Source organism: Acanthopagrus latus, chromosome 20, assembly GCF_904848185.1.
Source record: "Acanthopagrus latus isolate v.2019 chromosome 20, fAcaLat1.1, whole genome shotgun sequence".
In the NCBI taxonomy this organism is placed as follows: domain Eukaryota; kingdom Metazoa; phylum Chordata; class Actinopteri; order Spariformes; family Sparidae; genus Acanthopagrus; species Acanthopagrus latus.
The window spans coordinates 18,352,944-18,378,247 of record NC_051058.1 but is presented as its reverse complement, the minus strand read 5'-3'; the positions used below and the strand labels follow the sequence as shown (position 1 = coordinate 18,378,247).

At 41.9% G+C, this 25,304-nt stretch overlaps 1 protein-coding gene and 1 long non-coding RNA gene across 2 annotated transcripts in view; both read right to left on the bottom strand.

The window, feature by feature from the left end:
* LOC119010157 overlaps positions 1-7,906 on the bottom strand; it is a 31,086-nt gene extending 23,180 nt beyond the window's left edge. Inside the window, exon 1 of the long non-coding RNA XR_005071919.1 lies at positions 7,656-7,906. This is a non-coding gene — a long non-coding RNA (uncharacterized LOC119010157). The remainder of the gene's footprint in view (positions 1-7,655) is intronic.
* A 9,378-nt stretch (positions 7,907-17,284) lies between these two features.
* Positions 17,285-25,304, bottom strand: part of map2k6 (mitogen-activated protein kinase kinase 6) — a 35,461-nt gene continuing 27,441 nt past the window's right edge. The window contains exon 12 of the mRNA XM_037081852.1: positions 17,285-24,898. Within this exon, the coding sequence (XP_036937747.1) occupies positions 24,821-24,898 (78 nt within the window). The 3' untranslated portion in view covers positions 17,285-24,820. The remainder of the gene's footprint in view (positions 24,899-25,304) is intronic.

Sequence of the window (25,304 nt, the reverse complement as noted above, 5' to 3'; positions counted from 1 at the left end):
AGATGATCTTTCCCTCCATCTTTGCGCTCAGAGAAATGCATCTGTCAGAGTCTCGCGGCTCAGTCCTCCATTCCTTGCTCGGTTCTCGTATTCAGATTATTCGTGACAGATTGAGATAAATTGTGTGAAAGAGGTGCTCTGGGTCGCTCTGGGGACACCCTTGAGAGGTGTCGCTGTGCGGATCGTGACGCTTTCTCCGGGAGCGGGGAACAATAGGTGGAACCAGCTGCTGTGGGAGTCGGTGTGACTCAGTGGAGGAGCTGTTTACAGGCGCTTGGCCGCTCTGCTCAGGCCGGACACCGGCCTACGTCAGCTCTCACACAGTTTATCGCAGCGCGGCCCTGCAGAGCTGCAGACCAGTGTGTGTTTGGCAGCTTACAGGGAAAGGTCAGCCTTCATCACAAGGTCTGCGCTGCTGCAAGGTCTGCATATGACACTCTGAATACAATGAAGTTTATCTACAGTGTCTGCTTGATGGATACGATGGAAATGTATTTAAAAAGGTGCAGATTTGGCATCAGCAACATTTTAGGCCTGAGACTCTGGCCTCAGGGTGCAACGAGTTGCTTTGAACTCAGGTCAGATTTGTTTTATGTTCCCTAAGGAAAAAAAATGTTATGCCTTAATTTTCACATGTCTAAAAGATACAATGTGCATGAATAACACAAAAACTTTGATCAGGATGCAATGAACAATTTTCCCTCTCCTGAAATAGATTGTTACACCTTTAAACTCAGGATACAAATTCTGTCTTTCCCCACAAATTTACATCTGTATACCTCACTGGATGGTACAATTTCTATGTAATATGAGGACCACATCTGCAGGACTGCAGCATGCCATGTCTGAGGGATTGTTACTGACAGGAGACAACAGTTGATTTTTGAGTCTCTTTCCTAACTCTGTCAAATACTGATGGTTTGGGATGGCAGCTGACCCGACATACAGTTCCAAAGTGTCAGTATGTGAAGTGACTTCTATCAATCCAGTGGACTGCAGCATCTCTGACTTTTTAGAATTAGTAATTAAAGATGAATCTGAATAACTGAAGTAAAACACTCAATACTGCTTATGTCCATCAGCCCGCTCTTTACATTAATGAATTCAGAGAATAAAAAAATGGAAGGTCCAGTGTGGGGGATTTAAGGGGATCTGGTGGTGGAAATGAACGATAATCTTCATGATTATGTTTTCATTCGTGTATAATCACCTATAATCATTGCGTCTTTCCTCCTCCTCTTCAACTGAGTTTGACATTTTGCACCGCATTGTTTCTACAGCAGCGCAGAACGGGGTGAGTCAGCTGTGTTCAGTTGGTTGCAATCGGCGACTCACTACAAGATGCCACTGAATCCCAAACACAGTGGTCCTTTAAATCATTCAAAACTAATTAAATGAGTTCTCATACAATGTTGAAAACTTCTACTGTGTATTGTTTTTTTACATAATGAGTTTACGGCATATTTTTCCATAAGTTACTGACATCACCATATTTAGATTTTCTGCAACATATATTGGAATATGAAAAAATACAGGATTTCATTCATCTGAACACTTTAGCTCTATCTAGTTAGAATTAATCAGTGTGGAATGATTAGGCTGATTTTGTAGCGTGCATTCAAACAGTCAAAGCAGGCCCTCTTTTGTTTGATAACCTGTTCCCTGTGTGTGCAGAGCTTTCATGTCAAATTCCCACGTATCCAACAACCTTTAGATGTCCGCATGAAAGAGCATGAAAGTCCATTTTAATGATGTATTTCTTTATTTCTTTTGTGATATTTTTAAACTATTATTATTTATCATTTTTTTATTCTTAGGAATTATAACATATTTATGCTTTTACATCTTTATTATATCAATGGCATAAATGTTCTTTAAATGATGATAATATTGCTTATCACAATTATGTCTGGGACAATAACCATAAACAAACATATTAAAATTATCACGACAGGCCGATGTGTTTTAATGCGATCGTAGTTGATATTTCTGTTGTGCATGATTTCAAATTTGACCCTGACTGAACGCTGAAATCAAACACGTTAAAATGCTGGATTAAAGCGAGCCCAAGTAAAGGCTGCCGTGCCCTCCTCAGAGCACATGGTTGCTCTTCCTCTGTGGTAATTTTCCCACAAAAGAAATTACAGTAATCTCTTCTGAAACTCTTCTCTTACCAAATCCTGGGCTTGCCAAATCAACCCACAGTTGCAACAGCAGTGGTGGCAGTTCTCTGCAGCTCAAATCCCATGATTCATAGCTGTCCTCCTGACCTCTGCCTGGATGTGTTTGTGTACACTTTGTGGATGGGCAGCTGTCCGCATTTCGTGACAGGTAAATATCGGATTTCACCTTCCTCTCAAAGGGTCGATTCAAATATAGTTTCTTTTAAACGAAGTAAACAACACGTGCCGCAGATTCTCCGGCTTGGGTTACCCTGTTTTGTGTCTCCCACCTCACCTATTAAAAGACTGATGCCCATTAACGATCTCAGAGGGGAATATTGAGATATCTGCACCTCCCGTTACAGTTTTCCACGTCTGTAATAACTTTCACACTGATGGTGAATCAGCAGGGATCAGATTTTTCCACCTCTGTTGATTATTTGTGGAAGGTCAGGTTTGTTGCTGGCTGGTGAATGTCATGTCACTCACACAGAAGTGATTATGAGCGTGAGCTTTGGCTGTGGGCTGTATCCAGGCTCAACACAGAGGATGCAGAGTCACTGCTGGGTCAGTGAAACCAGGAGGATCACACAGGAAGAAAAGTATTGGGGCAGGAAGAAATGCAGTCGATCAGATTTGATGCTTCCTTTACTGAGCGCTGCTGGGCGATATCTGCCGAGCTGGTCTACGATGATGTCTGCAACCAAACACTCATTGTCCACTCCAGATCGCAGAATGGATCTTTTAACATAGTATGTAAATATGAAAAGTACTTTGCATTTTCAATTTTCAAGAATAACACCAGGCATGTTAAATAAAGAATGTGCAGATATAAAGCTAACTGGCTAGGCTAACTAGGCTGCAAATAATGATTTCATTCATTCATTGCATGGTTGATTGCTCTGCAAAATTTCCCGAAGCCAAAGATGACGTCCCGAAATGTCTTATTCGTCCACAACTCAAAGATATTCAGTTGACTGTCAGAGAGGAGGAAAGAAAACCAGAGAATATTTAAGATGATGATGGGATTACAGAATTGTGAATGTTTTCTCCCCAGAAAATACTATTAATCAAATATCAGAATAGTTGCCAATAATTTCAATAGTTGATGACTAATCAACTAATTTCTGCAGCTCCCCAACTTACATTTCAGCACTTGATGCTCCAAAAACTGAAAAAAGCAGTTAATGTTCCTGAGGATTTGAGTCAGGACAAGCCATGTCAGGCTAGTCGCATCGCTGCAACTCAACACAGAAGTAGTGATGCAACTAAGACTTTCATTCTTTTGAGTGATTCATCTGTTTTTGTTGTTTTGTTTTGTTTTGTCTCAGTATATAGATTGACTGACTGTTTAGTCTTTAAAATGTAAAAAAAAAAAAAAAAAAAAAAAAAAAGTAGAACGCTGTCCATCCATCAAATCTCCAGAGCTCACTTACTTTTGAGCTCTGACCGCCGGTCTAAAAATCACAAAGCTATTCCACTAATAAACAAAATGAAACAGGCACTGTCACATTTAAGAGGTTAAAACTGAAAATGTCCTGCAATTTTGCTGCTTTATATTTACTTTGATTAGGTCTAAATGGATTGTCGATTATTTTTTATTATTTTTAACATGCCACTTAGTGGGCTTTTACAGTTTTTTCCACTCATATTAAACATTATTTCTGGGGTGCAGCCTCGGGTTACAGAACAATTATAGGGTGAACAGTGAGGCTGGTATCAACAGTGAGGCTGGTATCAGTGAGATTAAATAATAAACCCTACTGTTGGACTACATGTTGCAGGTAGCTTGAGACGAATGAAGAAAGGTATCAAAGGAATGCAGATACAATTGATTGGCTATGGTGAAAACCGGCAGACAATAAATTGCTTCCAAAACATGGTTTCACTTAATGAAAATTTAAGGGAGAGTCCAAGTTTCACTTTTATGACTAACACTCTGCATCCCATGATGACTGACTCATAATTTTCCATACAGAGCTGTCCATATCCATTGACATCCATCGCTTTAATCCTGCTAATATTTACAGTTTTTCTAAATGTTCGGTGTAACTCTGTGTGATGACACTGGAGTTAAAACCAGCAGTCTTAATGGTGGATTAAAAGCCATCAATCAACATTAACGCGTCTCTCCTCGCTTCTATTTGCAGGGGCACGAATACGACAAGACAGATGCACTGACCCCGGCACATGCAGAAGGGTCTGGTCTCCGAGTAGAAGTTCAGTAAATCTAAATTTAACCCCTTTGCTTCTATTTTCTCTTTAACAAGGGGGAAACTCGCAGCAATCAGGAAACCCGATCGACCCCGGGCTTTTCAGATGGAAAAAACGTGACAAGTCAAAGCAGCAGAAGGGGGAAAAAAATACATGATCGCTAGTCTCTTTCTATCCATTCAGCAACTTCCCTTTGATGTTCAGTTTTTAGCCCGAGCCGCGGCCAATTGTGTTGTGTGGTCTCGAGTTACACAGAGGAAGAGCGAGTGGAAAGAAAGAAGGGCAGGAGACACACGATACAATGGAACCACGAGGGGAGAAACTGTGAGAGGCTGCCAACATCTCCGCTCTGCTTCCCCTCCTCATTCACCAAAACAGTCCTGATCTGAAACACTCATCTGGTTTGTCTGCTGCTCCAGCCACAGCAGGAGCCCCTCACCTTGTTTACTCCCTTTTTTTCCCATCCACTGGCTGGAAACAATGCTCTGCTTTCATCTTCATATGGATGAAAAATCTGATTCCTAATCATGATGAATGAGCAAATTTTGCTCTTGACAGTGCAATAGTACATTCACTTGCTGTTTAAGTGTTTTCTAAGTGTGTTTCATTAAACAATTGATCCAATTCCCTTATCTGATTGGTCGCTTTGAATATAGGAAACCGTCTAGACTGAAGTATGGTATGAAAGGAACCGTTCATTCCAAAAAAAAAAAAAAGAATAAATAAAATAAAATAAATGTCATTATCCCCTCACCCTCTCCTTGGAGCTTTACAGCAAAACATAGCAGGCGCAACGGCAGTAACTGGGGACTTTAAAACAAACATAAAACAAAAAAATCAATTCAAATTTTTAAAAAAAGTAAAATACAATAGCTCCATGAAGCTTATCCGGTGTAATCCAAGTCTCTGGAAGAGATCCTAAATTACTTTTAAAAGGACTTTATTTACACCCTTTACACGCCAAAAGTTCTTAAATCAAGTTCTGGTTCTCTTTTGTTCCCTATTTTCCCCATCCCCAAGTTTCCATCAGCATGGGGTTGAGGAGATACTGACTGAGTTTTCATTTTTATGGTAAACTGTTCCCTTTAAAACAAACATACAATAAATACTAATAACGGATTGGATTTGCATGGCGCTCTTCAAGACACCCAAAGCGCCTGACAGGGTACCAGGTTCCTTCATTCACACAGAGTCATTCTGGTGGTGTTAAACTACAATAGTAGCCACAGCTGACCTGGGGCAGACTTACAAAAGCCCCTCCAACCACCACCTCAAACATACAGCAGTCAGACACATTCACACGAGGCAAGGTGGGTGAAGAGTCTTGCTGAAGAACACAACAACTTAGACACAAGTGGGGATCGAACCGCCGACCCTCCGAACATTGGCCAACGGTGAAGCAGCAGTCTATATAGATATCCCCTGTAGGGGATGTGGGCACGCGACAACTCTTAAAGTTTGTCCCTCGGTACTCCGTGTACATTTTAAGGCCTGAGGAGTTTTATAGAGGCTGTCAACCCACTTCGTGCAGTGACACCGTACACGGAGCTTCCACCGAGTCGCTCAGTTTGACCTCTACATTGTCATTTTAAGCACGGAGATGCCTTGTTGTTACCGGGTAGAGTTTCTTGTTCAGAACAAGGCCCGGAAACATTGTGATGAATAGTTCTGCAGTGTAGCTAATCCACAGATCCTCCAGCTGCCCTGAACCTTTACAGCCTGATGAGTCTGAAGGCTCGTCAGCGTCAGGTTGGTCACACACTGGGCTATAAATCATCTGTGTGAAGGTCGACGTGGAACGCAGTCAATATTTAACATCTATGGTCCACTATCCACTTCTCAGCTACGCTTTATGCTTTAGTTGCTCTTCTCTGTACACATTAATGGAGGCATCATACAAATTCAGATTTTATCCCAGCGGATAAAAAACATTCACCAAAAATGAGTCCTGTTCAACAAAAAATGCCACCCTTCAGTATACTAAAGATAGAAAGTCAGTCTGTTGCAAAATTCGGTTCTTCAAATTAGTCCTGAGTGAACCCTCCTCCTAAAGAAATCCATAAAGGATCTCTGAAAAAGCAAATAATCCCAAGACTTGTAAATTCAGGTACCAGTCAGCTGATCCGATTCTTTCAATTGTTGTTTGCTTTTTAGTTTTTTGTTTATAGACATACACTGAAAGAAAGAAGCCGGAGGCAAGAAATAGAAAAGAAAAAAAATGATGGATCATTAATAATAGATTTTCGACAATCTAAATAGCAAAATCCCTCATACTATAAAAGTATAAACCACTGAACAGCTTTTTAAATGTAGTTTCTGAAAAGCTTATAACCTCATGCATATTTCACTAAACCAGCCTTCCCGGATCATACATCCCCAATAACTGACTGAAACAACATGCGCACACAAATGTGAGGCGATTTTCAGTCTTTAAGACATTTTTATTTGAGCTGCAGCAGTTTGCAGCAGTACTGCAGAAGAGGGTGCTGACATGCACTGCAGCAGTCTGCCAAAGAAGAAGGCCAATTTTTCTCATAATAATTCATCATTAGTCATTTATTCTGGCAACATACACTTAAGCGAACGCACGCTAATCAAAGCACACAGATTGACGACTTACAGCAATAAACGATTTCTCACAAAATCACAATCAGACACACATCTGTGCGACCTCAGACCGGACAGGATGATTGATCCAAAGCCAGAAACTGAGCCGATAACCTGCACGAGCAGGTCAAAACGCGTCAAACCTGCATTGTTGTAATGTTAATAAAGATGACAACCTCTCATCAAGATGTCAGATAAACAAATAATTTTCTAATAATATGAATATAAAATCAGTTGAGAAAATGTGAATGTCTGACAAAAGCCATGTCAATTTACCACAAAGCTCATTGCACAGGAACATAGTTACTGTATATGAACAGACGTAGTGAGGCAGCGAACATGTTGACAACCACGCAGTTCAACAAATAATACAGACTGAACCGACAGAAAAACCTCTGAATAAAAATCAAGCCACCGCACAAAATAATCTTGGCCTTGTGCATTTAAATTTCAAAGCTAAATGTGTTCAAATGAAGGCATAACTGATAATGACCATCATAACCATAAAAACTAGCTCAAATCAGCCAAAACAACTAAACATGTCATTATTAACACACTTAAATGTCAAGGCAGCAGCATCACCTCATATTAATAAGTGCTTATATGTACTAAAGACTGATAAATCAACACACACTGCTACATTAAATATTAGCATAAGCAGTACCTCCTTACCTTGTTGGTTAGCATCAGGTTAGCATCAGGTTAGCATCCGCAACACAAAGCAGAAACCGGTTCGAGGCCCGCAGCTGACGTCATCACCAGCTACCAGCTGGCAGAGGGACACAAGATGGCGGCAGCAGAAAGAAGCTCCAACATTATTAATTCCTCCAACATTCCTCTGTAAAATCATCAAACTGATGATGGGACTAGCTTATTTACGAAATGCTACATGACGTGAATCAACAGGTGGTATGCAGCGTGACGTCAGCGGGCCGAACGAGTGGGCGGGGCGGTGCAGGTTGAAGTAGCGCGCGGCTTTGGAGGAGGGCGTGGTTACAGTAGTGGAGTTACATGAACTGGAAGATGACTGCAAAGGTATTTAAAATATGATTAATCTGCTGTCAGACAACTATAAATCTTCCAGTCAAGGCAGACTAACTGTTCCCTTACAGCTATGAGATTTAAAAAAAAAAATAAATAAATAAAAAAAAAGTTTAGTAATTTAGTTAAAATAGTGGTAATAGTGGTTCTTCTTCAAATGATGAAGCATAAAGAAATGAAGCAAGTAAACATATGAGGCCACATTTTATAAACGCATCCATGTCAAAGTTCATTTTTTTAATTGTTTTAGTGCAGTAACAACATTTGTATTCATTTATTGAGCCATGTATTCATTTATTTATTAGTGATCATGGCAGTTAAGTCCTCGATACCTGCAGGGTGTTTATAGAAAGGTAGACACTGTACTGGAATCTGTTCTGAGTGATGGCAGAAGAGTTACTGTTACATATCTGCAGACCTCCAGACGCTGCAGGCTCCGCGATCACTGTTCTCAGACACAAGACCCCACACATGCATGTATGCTACCCAAAACCTGAATATGCTCAACGCAGTATGTATGAGTGGAGGACAGAATAATGCAGGCTGACCTGTAGACTGAATCCAGGTGTCATGCCGTGACACCTCAGCAACTTGTGGGGTGTTAACCTTTATATTGCACAAGAGCAAGGTATGGGTTATTATCAGAATTCTTTATAGACTGCAAACCAATGCAAGGAAAGTGACAGCATGTGGACCCAGAGCTCATGTTGCCCCCGCTGCAATCTCAGACATCTGCAGCATCCAGCGACCCACTGGACGCTCTTCAGCCAGCGTGCAAAAATGATTGATGATAAACAGAGTGACAGAGGGGGAGCCTGGTATGTGTCGTCTCTCTGTGGAGGCGTGTGAGGTGGTTTGAGCCAGAGGTGAGGTAGCCACAGGACGGTTAATAACAGCTGAAGCTGTCGGTGCCAATCGGCCAAACAAAAGCCAGTAGGCCGGTTTCAAGGGACGTGGCCTTTGGCGGAGGGAGGTGGGGCGAATGTTTGGCACCGGGTCACGTCACGTAGGACCACCGTGGACCAGACAGACAGGCCTGAACAGGTCTGAGCAGACCATCAGGAATAGACGAGGCTCAGAGGATCACCTCAGGATTCGCTGTGCTGTCACAGACCTGTGTTACCTTCGCAAGCTGACGATATGAAGACAGACAGGATGGGAAGTGACAATAATCTCGGATCACGGAGTTACCGTCTGTCTGCTCTCCCTCACGGCGGTGCTCTACCAAAGAAAACAAATATTTCAAAGGTCATTTCCTTGTTGCATGGAAAAAAAACCTGCTGATCAGCAGTTCAGAGAGTTTAAGCTCTGCATGTTGCGCCATTTTCTTTGTGATAAACAATTAAACAATATAACCAGCGGTGACAGTGTCAATTCCCCGTCATCCCGTTCCAGATTATTTGGAATTTTTGTTTCCCTTTTCGGGTAATTTCCTTCAATTGAATCCGTTCCTCAGAACAGCTGCCACACGTGATTGGCCTCTGGAGAACGGCTGCAGCAGAAACACCTTTCAACAGTATGACAGTGAAATGTTCATCACGATGATGATGGTGATGATGATGATAATTATCATTATAGTTAAAACAAAAGTTTTGTCGTTTTTTTAATTGTATAAACACTGTTGCATTATATTTTGTCCTGACAAACTTGAAACTTGAGATATATCCCATATAAAAAAGTCTATTTTTTTAGAGAAGCCATAGTGACAAAATAATTCTTGGCTTTTATGGCCCAAACAAAAAAAGGAACACAAATTTGAATACATTATTAAGGCTTCTACGGATTGAACATCACTTTGTGCAATCTATTTGAAGGTATGAAGAATTCAGAAAGATTACGGGTTAAATCCTCGTGGTGGCTCCTCCAGACAGGACCAGACGCATCAAAGCTGCTTTGCTGGTGATCTAAAAATAATCCTCGGCTTTATTCAAATCTAAATTGAAAACCTTACCGTCTTCCTTTGCGTTTGGTTTAAAGTTGCTTCATGCACTTTGATTACCTTTATTGAATCTGTGCTATCACTCTGCCATAAATCCATTTCTGGCCTTTACAAATGTTTTTGCCAATTTGGATTTAATTCAATATTCTTAAATCTCATTCTATTCTATCCCAATTCATTTTATTTAACCTTAAATGCTTTTTCTTCGCCTTATGACTGCTGCCTCTTTCTCTTTGAGCAAACACAGGATTAATCCTGTGATCACTAGAGAGCGGCTCTTGTTATTCCTCCAGTTAACTTTAAGGTTTACAAAACCTATTTAATCAAGTGGAACCTGAAAGTCTCTAACTGTCTTTTAATCGAGTGGGTTTATTTTGCTCTTCTTGTGTTATTCACTAATATTTGCAGCATTGCATACCCAAAAGTACATGAGTGAAAGTATCTGATAAGAAATGTGCTTACGTATCAAAAGTAAAAGCCAAATAAATGCATATTATATACATACATGCATATACATGTATACTTTATTCTATGTGTTGACCGACTATCAGCTCCAATATTCCTATATTTCCTGATTATCAGAAGCTGTGTTTTCATTTTTTAATTAATATAACAAATTCAACTTAATCTGTAAAGTAACTATTAACTAAAGTTATCAAATAAATGTACTAGAGTACAAAAAAAGCAAAAGTGTCCTTAAGTCTGGTACTTGAGGGAATGTACTTTGTGACCATCTATCAGTGAAAAGGGCTGCAAAAATGAAATTATTATCATTTGCATTGCATTCTTGAATGTACTACTGTACTTGGAACTTTTAACTGTTTTTTAAATAGTCCTAAATGAATAGTGATGCTTTTTTATGACTGATGGAAGCAAACGAGACCATCAGCAGGAAGGCTGGTTTCTCCTTAATGACAGCCATCAGCTGGGATTGTGAAAATTAAAACTATTTTTTGCTGAGTAGTCTGGTGGTACGCCACTAAACCAAACTTTCTTCACTATCCTAATCTTTTGTCCACAGAGGCAGCCAAATCTACAAAAGAAAAAACACATTTATATCAAGTTCCTTGAAATAGCTTTAAGTTTAATCTTAAAAACCTCAATAAATACAGGTCCTGGAGCAAAAGATGCTCCTTTGGCCCAAACAGGTTCAGTCCACGGAGGCATATTTGTCCAGGATCGCTGGAGGGTTTAAAACATGCTGCACTTATTATCTCGATTTTGATGAGCCTCATCAGATCACTGTCGGGCTCGGTGTGTGCAGCCAGGATGTGGAGGGCTCAGGTACGGCCGGCGATGAGCCAGGAACAGGCTTTGTTGCATCACAGATTTTATTCAATAATTTCATAACGTTCAGTAATCTGATGTTCTCGTGAGTTTAATAAGCCGTCCATGCTGCCCGTCAGGAGGGGCCCCATCGTGTGTGTGTGTGTGTGTGTGTGTGTGTGTGTGTGTGTGTGTGTGTGTGTGTGTGTGTGTGTGTGCAGGAATGTGCCTGCTGAAATGAAAAACATGAATTTTCCATTGAGGGGTTCGAGGACCTCTATAGGAGAGGGGAGAGGCGTCCTTCTGGGGAGCAGCGCTGTATAGTTTCCACCTGTGGTTCAGTTGTGGGCAGGTTCACATGTCGGGAGGGTGAAGTCTCAGTTTCCCTCCATCACCCTACCCGCCCGCCCTCCCCTCGTTGTTTTGTGGCACTGGAGGCGGCAGCAGGAAGCATTTGTTGTGCACAGGATGCCCCCTGAACGCACCGCTCCCACCCGGCTAATAACTTTAACACTTCTTCTTCCCCTCACAAACGGGACATGCTCACTTCCTCTCTGGCAGCCACTTCCTCTGTGGTCAGCGCGTGTGGTCAGACTGGTCCGGTAGAGCAACACTGTCTTATGCAAGCTGTCGCTCCTCGGGGACAAGGAACTTAAGTGTGATCCAACTGGGTTCTGTTCTCACTCATCTTATTACAGACTGTTAAACATGACTTCTATTCATTTTACGCCAGTATAAATAAGCAGTAATGGGACTCAGGGAGGCTCTTCGTTGTGCAGTCAGATGAACGAAATAATGATAATGACTGATTGTCATCTTTTTCCTTTTTTTAATGACTGAATGTTCATTTTTGGTTGAACTTACCCTTTAATTCTTCCTTTTTCCCAGATGTATGTTTTGATGGGAAAGTCTTGCGGGCTGCGCTTCGTTCACAGGACCCACTGTCACTGAATAAAGTTCATTTAAAAGCTCTTGGATCAAAAATAGAAAGCAGCTGGAACGCTTTTAATAAACAGGACGCTCCACTTGTTGTGTTTATCATTATTTGGTGATTGATGATTCTACTCTGATCAGGCGATTTTTCTGCAAGGGGCAAGTCCAAAGCATTTGCCCGCCCAAAAAAATTCCATTTGGTCCCATTTTAAAAACGTGTAAAAAGAAAAAAAAAACAACAAAGAAACACGATAAATGATTCTCCAATATATTGACCAAGCTATGAACCAGATTAATACATAAAATGGAAAATTAAATGGGTAAGTAAATAAATTGGTAAATCAATAGAGAAGGTAAATTAAAGGCAGAAATATCAATTTTGTCATTTCGTCCATACAAAAGGAGGAAAAAACTATAAAAATGAATGAATGAATGAATAAAATGGAACATTAAATGGGAAAGTAAATAAATGGATTAACTGATTCAAGGTTAACAAGTCAATCTATGTCATAATCGACATCAACTGATTGTCCATGTTTGTTCCGTTGTGTGACAACATTCAGACATACATGACATGATTTCACACACGTAACGTATAATTCTGAGGAGCTGCAAGTTTCATGAGCTGTTCTTTTACTTCCAGCTCTTCCTGTTGCACTCTTCCTTTCTCGCCCCTGCACACACACACAAAAAACAAAAAACATAGCCAAAGGAAGGAGTGAAGCCGGGCAGCAACACCAGGAAGCTGATGTGATCTACTGTACGTGATTCCAGCCCTACAATATTCCAGGATTTTTTTCTTTTCCGTTTTATTTTAAGGAGTTCCCTCTCTTTTAAAACTTCCTTACCATGGCAGAAACATGACACAAACCTGAGTCACGGTCGGTGGCGGTGTGTTTTTTAGATTGAAGCGGGGGGTCAGACGTGTCTCAGTGATCATGTTTCAGTCATCACAACAGGATCTGATCGGCTCTCGTTCCCGCATTTGAATAAAAACGATGAGTGGATGAGGAAGGCCTGAGCGTCCCAGAGGGGAGATGACTTGTATGTAGATGAGCTACAGAGGCCAGAGAAGGCGGAAGCGCCTCTCCTCCTCTTCCTCCTCATCCTCTTCCTCCTCACCCATCCTCCACTGATTCATCTCTTTCCCACTTTCTACAGAGAGGAGCAGGAAAACCAGCATAAACACTTCTGGGATTGGGGGGAGAGAGGGGGAGGAGGTGAGGGGCAGGAGGTTTACAGGATGTTGTTTGAGTTTTGGATCCTGTTTTCTTTCTTTTTCCCAAGGAGCTGCTGTAGCGCAGGTGCACAAGCAGACTTACACCCCCCCCTCCACCTCCACGCCCCCCAGACCCACCACCACTCCCTCCCTCCCTCCCCCCTCCTTGACCAAATAAGTACAGCTCTTCCCCCCCCTCCCCGTCTTTATTTTTTTTTTTTTAAGGCAACGTCCTCGCTCCACACAAAGCCTTTTATTGTTGCACCGTCTCTTTTGGCTGCACCGTTCTGTTAGCAGCCTGAGGAGATTAGGGAGGATGGGGGGATCAGAGATTTTTTTCGTGCTGACTTTTTTTGTCAGGATGAAAACATCCATTTGTCAGTCATATCATCCGCGGAGCCGGAGGGGCCCTGAGTGGCTCCCTGCTCCCGCTGCGCTCTCGCAGTAGAGCGAGCGGGTCAACTGAGGCTTTGTTGGATGACTGTTACAGTGAGAAGCTGTGGGGCTCCGGAGGTTAAATATGCATTAAGGCCCCACATGTCTGCAGGCAATATTTTTCTTCTTTTTTTCTTTTTTTTTCTTTCAACATAAAAGAAAATTCTGTTTCTGGCCTCAACAGGATGTAATGGCTGCTTTTGGTTACTCCGAAGCATAAACGTCAAAAGCTTAATGAACATAAAAACTCGAGAGTCCAGCGCTGAACCCAAAGCTCACATCCAACCACCCACCCACCACCACCACCACCACCCCCTCACCCCTCCCACCAAAAAAGACTCAGAGGCTGCGTTTCATTATAAATCATTCTCCTGTTTTTAAGTGCGCCGCTCAGTAGAGTTTCCATGAGATCATCAGCTGTCAGTATGGGAAGCCAGTCGCTTAAATTCTGAAATTCAAACCAGGACACGGCAGCAACACGGCAGGCAGAACCTGCAACGTGAAAACCGTAAAAGCAAAGAAAATAAAAGTGAGGTGAGTGTTGTTGGGTGGAGTCAAGAGAAAAAAAGCTCCAAAAGGACTTCCGAGCAGCAGGAAGGCAACGCGACCCACAGCGGATGATTAACGGGTTGACAGGTGTGGCTGCTGTTTGTTCATGAAGAATCCAAACATCAAAATCTGACATTAACAAGACCAAATTTAATGAGGAATGGAAATAAAACCATATTCATGCTGCATCTGAATGAGTGGAAGTCAACGGCTGCTGGGAAATGTTGGAAAGATGTTTTTAAGTGTAATTTATACGTTAAACAAAAAAGAATTGCCAACACTTAAACACTGTCCTGCTCTTTAGTAAATCGGCAGAGATTAAAAAGGTTTTTGATGATTAAAATTTTAAAACAACATTTTAAAAAAAGATAAATGTGGATCTGGAATCAGATTTTCGCTTTATGATGTGAGCTTTTGTTAATCTTTACATTGTTTTAATGTTAAGACATGTTTCATTTAGACCTTTACTGAAATTTGACTTAATTAGCCCTCGTGCTTTTTTTGTAAACCCTTGAAACATCATAAGAAACTGCCCTTGTGTCTTGTATGTACCTATATTAAATTCAGTCGTATCTGTAAATGAAATGACAGACCGGATCTTTAATATGCCATTCAGTGTTGTATAACAGTGAGGCGGTGAACAAAGCCTGGCCCTGCTCACAGTCAGGTAAAAAGTGCTGCATCTCAAGAGAAAGAGGAAACTAAGATGACGTTGGAGCTTGAAGGAGAAAACACATTGTCAGGTAAAAATAAACAGAGCAGCATTCCTGTGACACTGGATAGTGGTGGGCACTTGGAAGAAGCTGGCATCTCCCGGTCCAGGACCCTGACCCTGACCCCGGCCTGCAGAGGTGGCCAGAGCTCAGGCGGTGTGAAGCGGGCTGACGGACAGTCCTCGTAAATAATATACATAAATGTGTCACACCGGGGGGGATTTTACTCCACTTTCTACGAATGCAGGATGGGGGTTTTCCAAACTGTGGGATGAACTTTGGTCCCTGAGGTCCGAGCGATGGTCGTGAGGGGGAAGGAAGAGGCTGTGTGGAGCAGCGCGGGGCTAAAAATATCTTTAAAGTCTGAGTCTAAGAATTGACTTGAGGAGGGAGGAGGGATGTGCGTCAAAACACACTGTATATCAGAGCAGGTGGCGTGTGAGAAACCAGCAGTAACAGGTAGTCTGCTCTGTCGCGGCGCTCCTCACGCGCTCGGCCAATCGTCCCTCAGAACACTGTTTAGGTTCTCTGGGGTTTGTTTGGCTTCTGGGAGCCCCTCGCGCTCTCATCTTGCTTTTGTTTGCCCGGCTGTGCAGGAGATTCTCTGTTTTTATTTTCGTTTTTTTTCTGCACGCTATATCCTCGTACTGTACCGCCGCGGAAGTTCAATGGGTCCAGTTCCCAACCGCAGCGCTGTGGAGCTGCCGCGCTACGTGATGTTTGTCTGGCCCAGCTCTCAACACACAAAGACACAAAGACAATGAACCCAGCGACTCATTTGGTGGATCCAAACACACCTCTGTGTTTTAGGTCACAAATGTGGTTGAAATGTTTTTTGTTTTTGTTTTTTATTTTATGTCTGGGAACAAAAGTGTTGGTTTGAAAGAATGTTGACATCTTTCAGGGACCTGTTCTCACTCTGGTTTCATCTTTGTTATCGCAATGTCTTCAAACTGCAAATCGACAAATCAGCGCTAACACAGAAAGAAAGAATAAAACAATAAAAACAATACAACAATAAAATAAAACATGGCTATTTAAATGTTAAGTTAAGAATGAAAGGGAAAAGAAAATGTAGCTTCTAAATATAAAATTCCTCATAGCCACACGAGGTCAGGACCGAATTATCTCAGAGACTCTCTGATGATGGATAGACTTTTAATTCCTCACGGCAATTTTTCCAGGTGTGCTGAGATGAGAAAGAAAGAAAGAAAGAAAGAAAGAAAGAACGAAAGAAAGAAAGAAAGAAAGAAAGAAAGAAAGAAAGAAAGAAAGAAAGAAAGAAATGTTGTAACTGTAAATGTTGTAACTGTAAAACAAAAAGAGAGACAGAGAGCAAGAAAGACAGCTAGAGATAAACAAAGAAAAAGATGAAAGAAAGAGAAAACAAACAAACAAACAAACAAACAAACAACAAGTTAGGAAGAAAGACTGAGAGAAAGCTAGAAAGAGGAGAAAGGAGAAAGAAAGAAAGAAAGAAAGAAAGAAAGAAAGAAAGAAAGAAAGACAAAATGTTAGACAGAAAGAAAGAATAAGAGAAAGAAAGAGAAAAAGAAGGAGAAAGAAAGAGAAAAAGAAGGAGAAAGAAAGAAAGAAAGAAATGTTGTAACTCTTTCCCAATAAAATAAAACATGGCTTTTTAAATGTTAAGTTAAGAATGAAAGAGAAAAGAAAATGTAGCTTCTAAATATAAAAATTCTTTATAGCCACACGAGGCGGATGTCTATCGATCACTGAATTATCTCAGTGACTCTGTGATGATGGATAGACTTCATATCTTGCTCAAATCTTCAAAGGACGTCTCTGAAATGTTAAATTAAATCACAGTTATACATCTCTCTCTCACTGGCTGGCGACCACCTCAGACGACTGTAACTCGTTTTACTTAATTGAGCAAGACTGATCCAAAGTTGTTGCTTCCATGAGCCCATTCTAATAATGTCATGTTTAGAAATATGTATAAAAAACAGTGATGAATTCCCCTTCGCCACTGGTTATACAACTATCTGTCACTTCAGATGGCAACTTTCCCAGGTGTGCTGAGGTGAGAAAGAAGGAAGGGTTTTCACTTTTCACCCAAATCCACCTTTTTAGTCCTGCGATTTACGTTATCTTTAGATGTGGCTGGAAGTACATAGTCCCTTTAAAACCTTTGTAGACCCAAAATTTAAAAGAAACAGCTGGAACAGAGCAGAAACTGAGCATATTGTGTAAAAATACCTCTTTTTTATTGAATTTCCATCGTTACAATTGCACATAATCAGTTTGAGCAATCTAAAATATTTGTAGAAATTCATTGAGCTCTAAATGAACAGTCATCAGTCTTTAGCAGAGGCTTTAGAGATGTGTAAATATACTGAGAACTTCACTTTCCGTGTGGGGGGAGGGGAGGAACGAGGCGCTGAGGCCGCACTGACCCTCCCACCCCCCAGAAAACCCACCCGACAGCAACCGAACACCCTCGTCCACGTACAGTAGCATCTCTGGATATTCCGATAAAAATCAACCCCCGCCCCGAATAAAAGAACACAACACCGCAACATCAGAAGTCACATACAGCTGCGTGTACCAGCAGTTTTACCACCTGCGACAGAGAGACAGAAAAAAAGCTCCACGGTTCACAAGTCGGGGTCGCTGTCGACGACCTCGAGAACGCTCGAAGCGAGGAAAGTGTCGTGCGATAGATGGGGGGGGAGCATTCAAGAAAAAAACCTCATCACGGCTCACACACACACACACAAAAACAACAGATTTACACTCAATATAACCTGGCGGGAACACAAATCTGTAAAGGGCCGGAAGCGTTTTTTCAACACCATATCTTTGATTCCCCCGCTGACACATTTTGAGGATGAGGAGGAAGGTGAGCTGAACTTCCTCTGATTCTCTCTCAAGCCTCAAATCCGTATCTGACCTTCAGACACTTGTAAAAAAACAAACAAAAAAAAGAGCAGCGGCTTGTTCCAGTAACAGCCGCTTGCCTACTGGATGTTACAGATGCATCATCCAGAAATATGTGCCTGTCGTCGGGCGCTCAGATAAACTCAGAGGTTAAGAGGGGGAGTCGCGATGGGATGTGACAATAAATGGCCCCCGCGAAGGACAGTTTCCACTCGGACGTCCTGCCCCACGTTCGCCCCTTCAGCGACAAGAGGGGTTTACTCAGCAGGTGAGCACGAGCCGCAAAAATAGACCCGCGGACGGGAATTCCCACGCATGCGGGCGAGACGTGTGTGAGCGCTCACATAGAATAACACAAAGCCCAAAGTGTGAAGAGGCTGAATCAACAGAAGGGAAGCTTTTTTTTTTTTTTTTTTTTCCTGGATGCAGGTTTTTCGGGAGCAGGAGGAGGGTGATGACTGTTTTTATCTGTGTGACTCGCTTCATTATCTCCACAGAGAGGAGCAGCAGGGTAAAGATAGCACTGCCCTCTGGCCGAACGTACACACACACACGCACACACACGCACGCACAGAAAAATGCCATGTGATGAGTGATTAGACTCGACTCTTTTCTCATTACAGCCTGTTTAAAAATTGAATATGAGTCAACTGTGAGCAGAAGTGTTGAGCAGGAGAAATGAGCAGCGAGCGAGGAGTCAGGAGGTTCTGAGTGCAGCAAATACTTGAGTTGTTTGACCCAGATGGCAGAGTAAATGTTGGTATTGTACATTTCTGCAAACCTCAGATATCTTGAAGTTTCACATTTCTTTACCTTTCAATTTTAAAGGGGCACTACGTCATATTTTCACAGGCCTGTAACTGAACAGATACAGAGCTCTTGAGCGAACATGAGCTTTAAAATGTACTTTTAAAACCACATGTTGACATTTGTAGTTGTTTACAGCAAACCAGGCATGTACATTACAGTTGGGTGAATATGTGTATCGCCCACTTAAAAGTCCTAGAGTCACACAACAAATGTCAATAATCATAGTCATAATAAGTTCATTTTAGTGGTGCACTTTTAAAGTTGCATTTTCAATTTCATTTTGTGAACACTGAGCTCAGGTCAGGTCAAAAAACACTCGCAAAACAAGAAAATTAAAATCATGTTAAAAATATCCAGTTTCTTCCCCACAAAATGTCGCTAAAATGACCCGCTTTTGTTGGTTAAAAACAGGAAGTAAAGAAGCGCATCCTCCTAAGAAAAACAACATAAAACGACCGACTATTAAAGACATGTCTTGTCAGGCGGTGACCTCTAGTGGCTGGAGTAATTATTACAGTAGCAAAGGAGGAGGTGAGGAGAGGAGGTGTAAGAGGTCCTCATTGGGAGGAGGCTGGAATGTACAACACAACATTTCATTCTGGCAAAGTTACTATGTGACTAAACAGCAATGTGAAGTATTTTAGCAAATGGTTTCCCCCCTTTTCAAAATATATTTAAGGATACTGCAAGTTCTCAAATAACAGCCGGAACGTTGCCTCACGTTTCAGTACAACGACCCTCACAACTCCTTACTTCTTACTTGAATACAATGCAGTTGGTATTTACTTAAATTAGGTAAATAATTATGATAATTAACTTAATGTACATTTATCATCTGCAGATTTTATCCCAGCTGCACATTAATCATACAAAAAAAAAGAAAATGTTTTCCCTGAAATGCTGTACATCATATTTTTGTTTAGTGTTATGAAAGCTCACTGGAGCAGAGAAAACTTTACAATCTCTCCATCTGTGAGAAGTTTCCGGTTCTTTTTTTTTTTTTTTTTTTACACATGGCCTTGTGGGACAAATAACTTAAGTATTTAATTGAATCTGTTTGCCACAGTACAAGCGACACAAACATCTAGTTCAACACCACAATATATTTTAGGATGAAAGTGTGACACAGCTTCGGTTCATTTCAAGCGGATCTTTGCCGCTCTCTCAGGTTAAAGGAACTCTGTGGAGTTTTTGTCCACTAGTGGCGCGAGTGAGCAATATTTCACATTAGTAGCAGACAGCAGCAACAACAAAGCGTCTTTAAAACAAAATAAAAGTCTCTTTGTGTGAAGAAAACACTGATAGCAGTTGAGAATTTACAGTTTTCTGATTTCATTTAAAAAACTCAGAACCTCGTGACTCCAGACTCTCTTTAAAAAAAAAAAATACCAGAAACATTTTGCTGCAACTGAAACGGCGACCACATCTGGACTGCAACTTTTCATGGTCAGAACCGTGCTTTTTTTTTGTTGTTTTTTTACAGTAACACAACATGACAATGTGATATGGCTCCTCGGTACAGTGCAAAACATCACAGCAACATGCAGTGTCAGTGTGTCCCCGGGGAGGACGTGAAGGACAAAAACAGTGTTTAAGCAATCGTTCACAGAGACGGAGACAAAGTGTTTCAATGTCAATGTTCACCACAGAAATGCATCGTCAGGCACTTAAAGACCTACAAACACTACACACACCTACACCGCTGCCACAGGAAAACAGAAGGGAGAATCTTGTTATTTTCAACAGGTCGGCGGCACACACTGTCGCCCTCCTCCTCCAACGCTTTTCTACCTCAGCTCTTTGGTCATTTTTGTGAAAATGATGGTGATTAACCGACAAACAGAGAGAACTCGCCCTGACATCCACAGGGTATTTTCCAGAGAACCTGTGACAGTCCAATGAGGAAAAGTGTGACTTGAATTTAACTAATTTCATCATGCAATAGAACACTGACTGCAATTAAAGTTCCTCAAGTGTATATTTCCATCCTGGGCACAAGACGTACAAATTAGGGGGCTCTTTGTCATCATTACGGCGGCTGTCAGCGAGTTCTGCCTTAAAGGAAGAGTTGCACAAAAATGGCAAAATGCGATTGCGTCCACGGTGCGTCGCGCAGCAGAAGCGGCTGTGGTGAAATGTTCTGTAACCGCGACGGGAGGTTCATAATGGAGGAGGGAGGAGGGAGACGGTTTAGTGCGGCTGGTGAAGAGAAAGCTTTATGAGAAGGACTCGCGGAGGAGTCACCTGGAGGGTAGTGAGCTAAAGGCCGTGGGAGCTGAGCCCAGCCGGGGGAGCAGATCACCGTGTGAAGGGTGAAAGGAAAAGGTTGGCAGCCTGCTACAAAACAGGAAACTGTGTGGGGAAGGTGTTCAAATGACAGAGCAGACTGAGGACAGAAGTTTGGATTTGAATGACGGAATATTGTTGTTTTAATATAATAGAACAAATGTTAACGCAACGCAGGGAAAAACCTAGTGTGGTCAGTTAAAGGCTCAATCTGCGATTGTGTCACGACTATAGTTACTCTGTGTTTCAGGACATTTTTACAAGATACTATGTCAACGACGTGTTTGCAGCTCGTTCTGCTGACCCCAAGTGGCCAAAAATAAAATGAGGTGTCCTTAGTTCCTATGAACTCTTCACAATAAAAGTCCCATGTTATTTATTTCAAACCTTTTATTATGAAGTGGCAAAATCAGGGAAATGTTGGGTTTTCTGAGAGCGAGCACGATGAAACACTCAAATAAGGCTGATATCTGAGAGTTTGAACAGGGAGTCTGGAGAGACACTAAACCTCAAACCACAGACCGAGAGATGAACACCCACAGACTTTTAAGAAACTCTCTCTTAAGTTTTGAGTTGAGTCAAGCCATTCTGCCGAGGGTCTATCTTGGGTGTCACTCGGTACAACTCAGCAAAGTAAAACTGGTAATGGAAACGCAAATGGGCGTCGTGGTTGGACTCTGATTTTACTTTACTGCCAGCATCCTTGGGTTTCGAAAAAGTCATTTAGGGGTCTTCCAAGTCTGCTTCCTGTCACAGATTGAGCCTTTAAACAGCAATCAAGACAACTCCAGCACAGCCACAGCGACCAGAAAGTGGACTGAAGACAGAAACAGGCGCAGAGAAACATCAAGCGATAATCCAGCAACAAAACATTTATGGGCAACAAGATGATGTAAATGTTCTCCTGCCACCCTGCCACAAACCGTATTCAAGTTTCCATTTAGTCATTAGAGTAGTACTTGCATAACAACTTAAGGTGTTGGCGGCTTGAAAAAAAAAAAAAACACCAAACAAAAGAGCCAAGAACCAAGGCAACGACAGATGAGTACAAACGTGTGGGAGCAGAATAAATACTGACAACGTGGAGCTCCGTCTACGACAACACAAACGGGAAGGGGACGCCATGCGAGGGGAGGGGGAGGTGGAGGTGGAGGGGGAGGTGGAGGGGGAGGCTGAGGGAGAGGCAGAGGTCTCTGCAGCGTCCTCAGGACAACACATTATTCTCCTTTTTTTTCTACTGAGAGGCACATAGAAGGCGAGTTACAGTTCAGAAGCATTGTTACGTGTTCGAGCCAAAGAGAAGAAGAAGAAGACGACGGGAACACACACACACACACACACATACAAATACACACACTCACACATTCACACACACATATCGTCTCTGATGGATCGGTCAAGTCTTCAGAAGGAGATCAGCAGTCGTAATAAATAAGAGAAACTGCAGTAAATATATCCGGGGAGAAAACAAAATGAAACAAACAAACCTGGATCTAAATAATAATAACAACAATAATTAATTCATATAATATTAATATTAATAATAATAATAGTCATAATATCCAGTTCTTCTCATGTGGAACATGGAGTGGAGAGGGTTGTGATTGGCTCAGTACACACAACAAGGAGAACGTGGGCAATCTTCTCCCACGACTGACCACAGCATCCACACACACACACACCTCACTTTGAAGTGTGTGTGTGTGTTTGTTTGTGTGTGTGTGTGTGTGTCAGGCAGGGCTGCAGGATTCATTGGAACTCAACCTCAGTTTCACCTCGTTAAGCACCTCTGTGCAGTCTCATTGCAGTCGCTGACTGGCATCCAACCACTCGCTTCTAGTGTGTCGCGAGGTTGTGTCGAGACAGCGTTACAACTGATGCGACGTGTGACTGACTTTTTTTTATAAATGAACTGAAAGTAATCTCTGAGAGACCGATCAGTAGAGGTGTCGCAGGCTTCGAACCTTCTCGCTTCACTTCGTATTTCTGCCGCCAAATGTGTGGCCGCCAGACGTCGCTGTACTCTCGCCTAACAGGAACTTATTCACACGTTCTGCACTTTGCACATTAACAAATTTAACCCCGGAGCAACATAATCATTTTTTTTATTGGCAGAATCAAGGTAATTAATTTATATAACCAAAATACAATTAAAAGGTTCCAACGTTACGAGAAGACACAAACCATGAGGAGGTGTTCAATACATTTGCATGCGATATTTCACTGTTATTCCCAATTTGATGCAGGTCTTTTAAGTCTACATCTACAATGAGGCCTTATTCTGACTATAGCGTTATTTTCCAATTATGACACAGACCTCAGTTCAGACAGAATCATGTGATTAACTGCAGGGTTGTGTGGCTGCGAGTGTTATTCCGTGGCCTAATGTTGTGAGCGCACCTCAAAGCGGATTGCCGACCGCTAACAACTGAAATGTGAGACGCATCTCTGGGTTGGGTTTTCACACACGACCACGCTGAGTGGACACAAATGAAGCATCACATTAAATTACGTCATGTAAACGTAGTCGTCCCTGTGATTGTACTGAAGGAAAACATTTCTATTCAAAATGATGCTCTTCTAACCCCCGTCTGACCAGCCCTCGACACAGCGACAGAAAAATAAAAGCAAATAAATAATGAGTCGGAACCGACGCAACCAACTGACGCTCTGAAAAAAGTGTTCAGAAAACTAGCCTCTCATCTTTAGCGAGGTACGGCTAAACATCTAAACTGCTTTTGAACTTTAAAAGAAAACCCAGAGAACTACAAGGGAAAAAACAAAACAAAAATCCTGCCGCTGCCCGGCCACGAGAACATAAATAACCCAAACTTCTTTCAGATCAACTGATGAGACTGCAGAGGACACATTTCATTCATCGCCTCAACTCTGAGAGAAAAAATAATTATTATTTCATCCAAATATCGTGCAGCCCTACAAACACACACAAACACACACACACACACACACACACACACACACATCATGCACCAGCTCACACACTTACACACACACACACTCTCACAGGCATGTAGTAGACCTCTGCTGTAATCGAGGGAGAGCAGTTGAAGTGCAGTACCTATGTGTGACCACTAGGAGGGCCTTGAAGGTGAGGCTGCAGGTTCTACGAGTGTTCCTCACCGGCCCGTCTGAGCCCGTTATTCACCCACAGATATATTCTGTACATGCAGTCAATTAATAAACTGATGCAACACTTGCTTTGAGTATACAAACATTTAGATTATACATAGATAGCATTATATCATTCATCTTTTTTTTTTCTCCATTTTTTTATAGAATCTGCACCTCTTTTCACTTTTTCAGCAAAAAAGAAAACGAAAAAGTTTGACCTCCGTGACGTTTTGACTCCACGCGCGGTCGACTGACTGACATTTGAGTAGTAGGCGGTGCACGGAGGGCGGGACATGATCGAACCAAAGAGGGAGGGGTTTTTTTTTTGCATACAGACATCTTAAATTACTCCAGATTAGGTGTTGCCCCCCCACCCCCACCCCTCCCCTGTCAGGTGATGTCACGTGGATGGCCAGGTGGTTGGGGGGGTGGGGTGGAGGACTGACTCCTCCTTCCACTCCATCAGCTTTTCCTCTGGGGCCTCCGTCTGTCTCATCCTGGAGGGAGGGGTGAGGCAGATTAAGAGGGGGGGGCTGCGATTGGTGCTTTTTTGTTTGTTGGTTTTCTTGTGTAATTTTTTTCCTTCTCCTCCCTCTGGTGCGAGCGCGGCGACTCAGTCCCCCAGGATGACCTTCACAAAGCTAGCCACGTCGGTTTCTTTGGCCTCGTGGGAGGTGAAGAAGGGATGTTGCTGAGGATGGAAAAAGAAGTCAGCGTGCAACCAACAAATATGTTCTTCAATGAGTTGATTAGCTGTTAAGTCTATTAAACATGTCTGTGTAGGGTTGCAACTGATGATTATTTTCATTCTCAATTAATCTGTTGATTACTTTCTTAATTAACCGGATATTCATTTGGTTCATAAAATCTCAAAAATGGTAAAAAAAAAATGACCAAGATGACGTCCTAAAATATCCTTATTTTGTCCACAATCCATGATTACCGTCATAGACTATAAAACATCCACATTTACAAAGTTGCAATCAGATAAATTTGTATTTTTGTTCCATAAAAACAGTGACTTAAACTGCTTAATCGATCATTAAAGTAGCTGGAGATAATCTGTTCTTCGACTGATTGATTTATTGTTGCAGTTC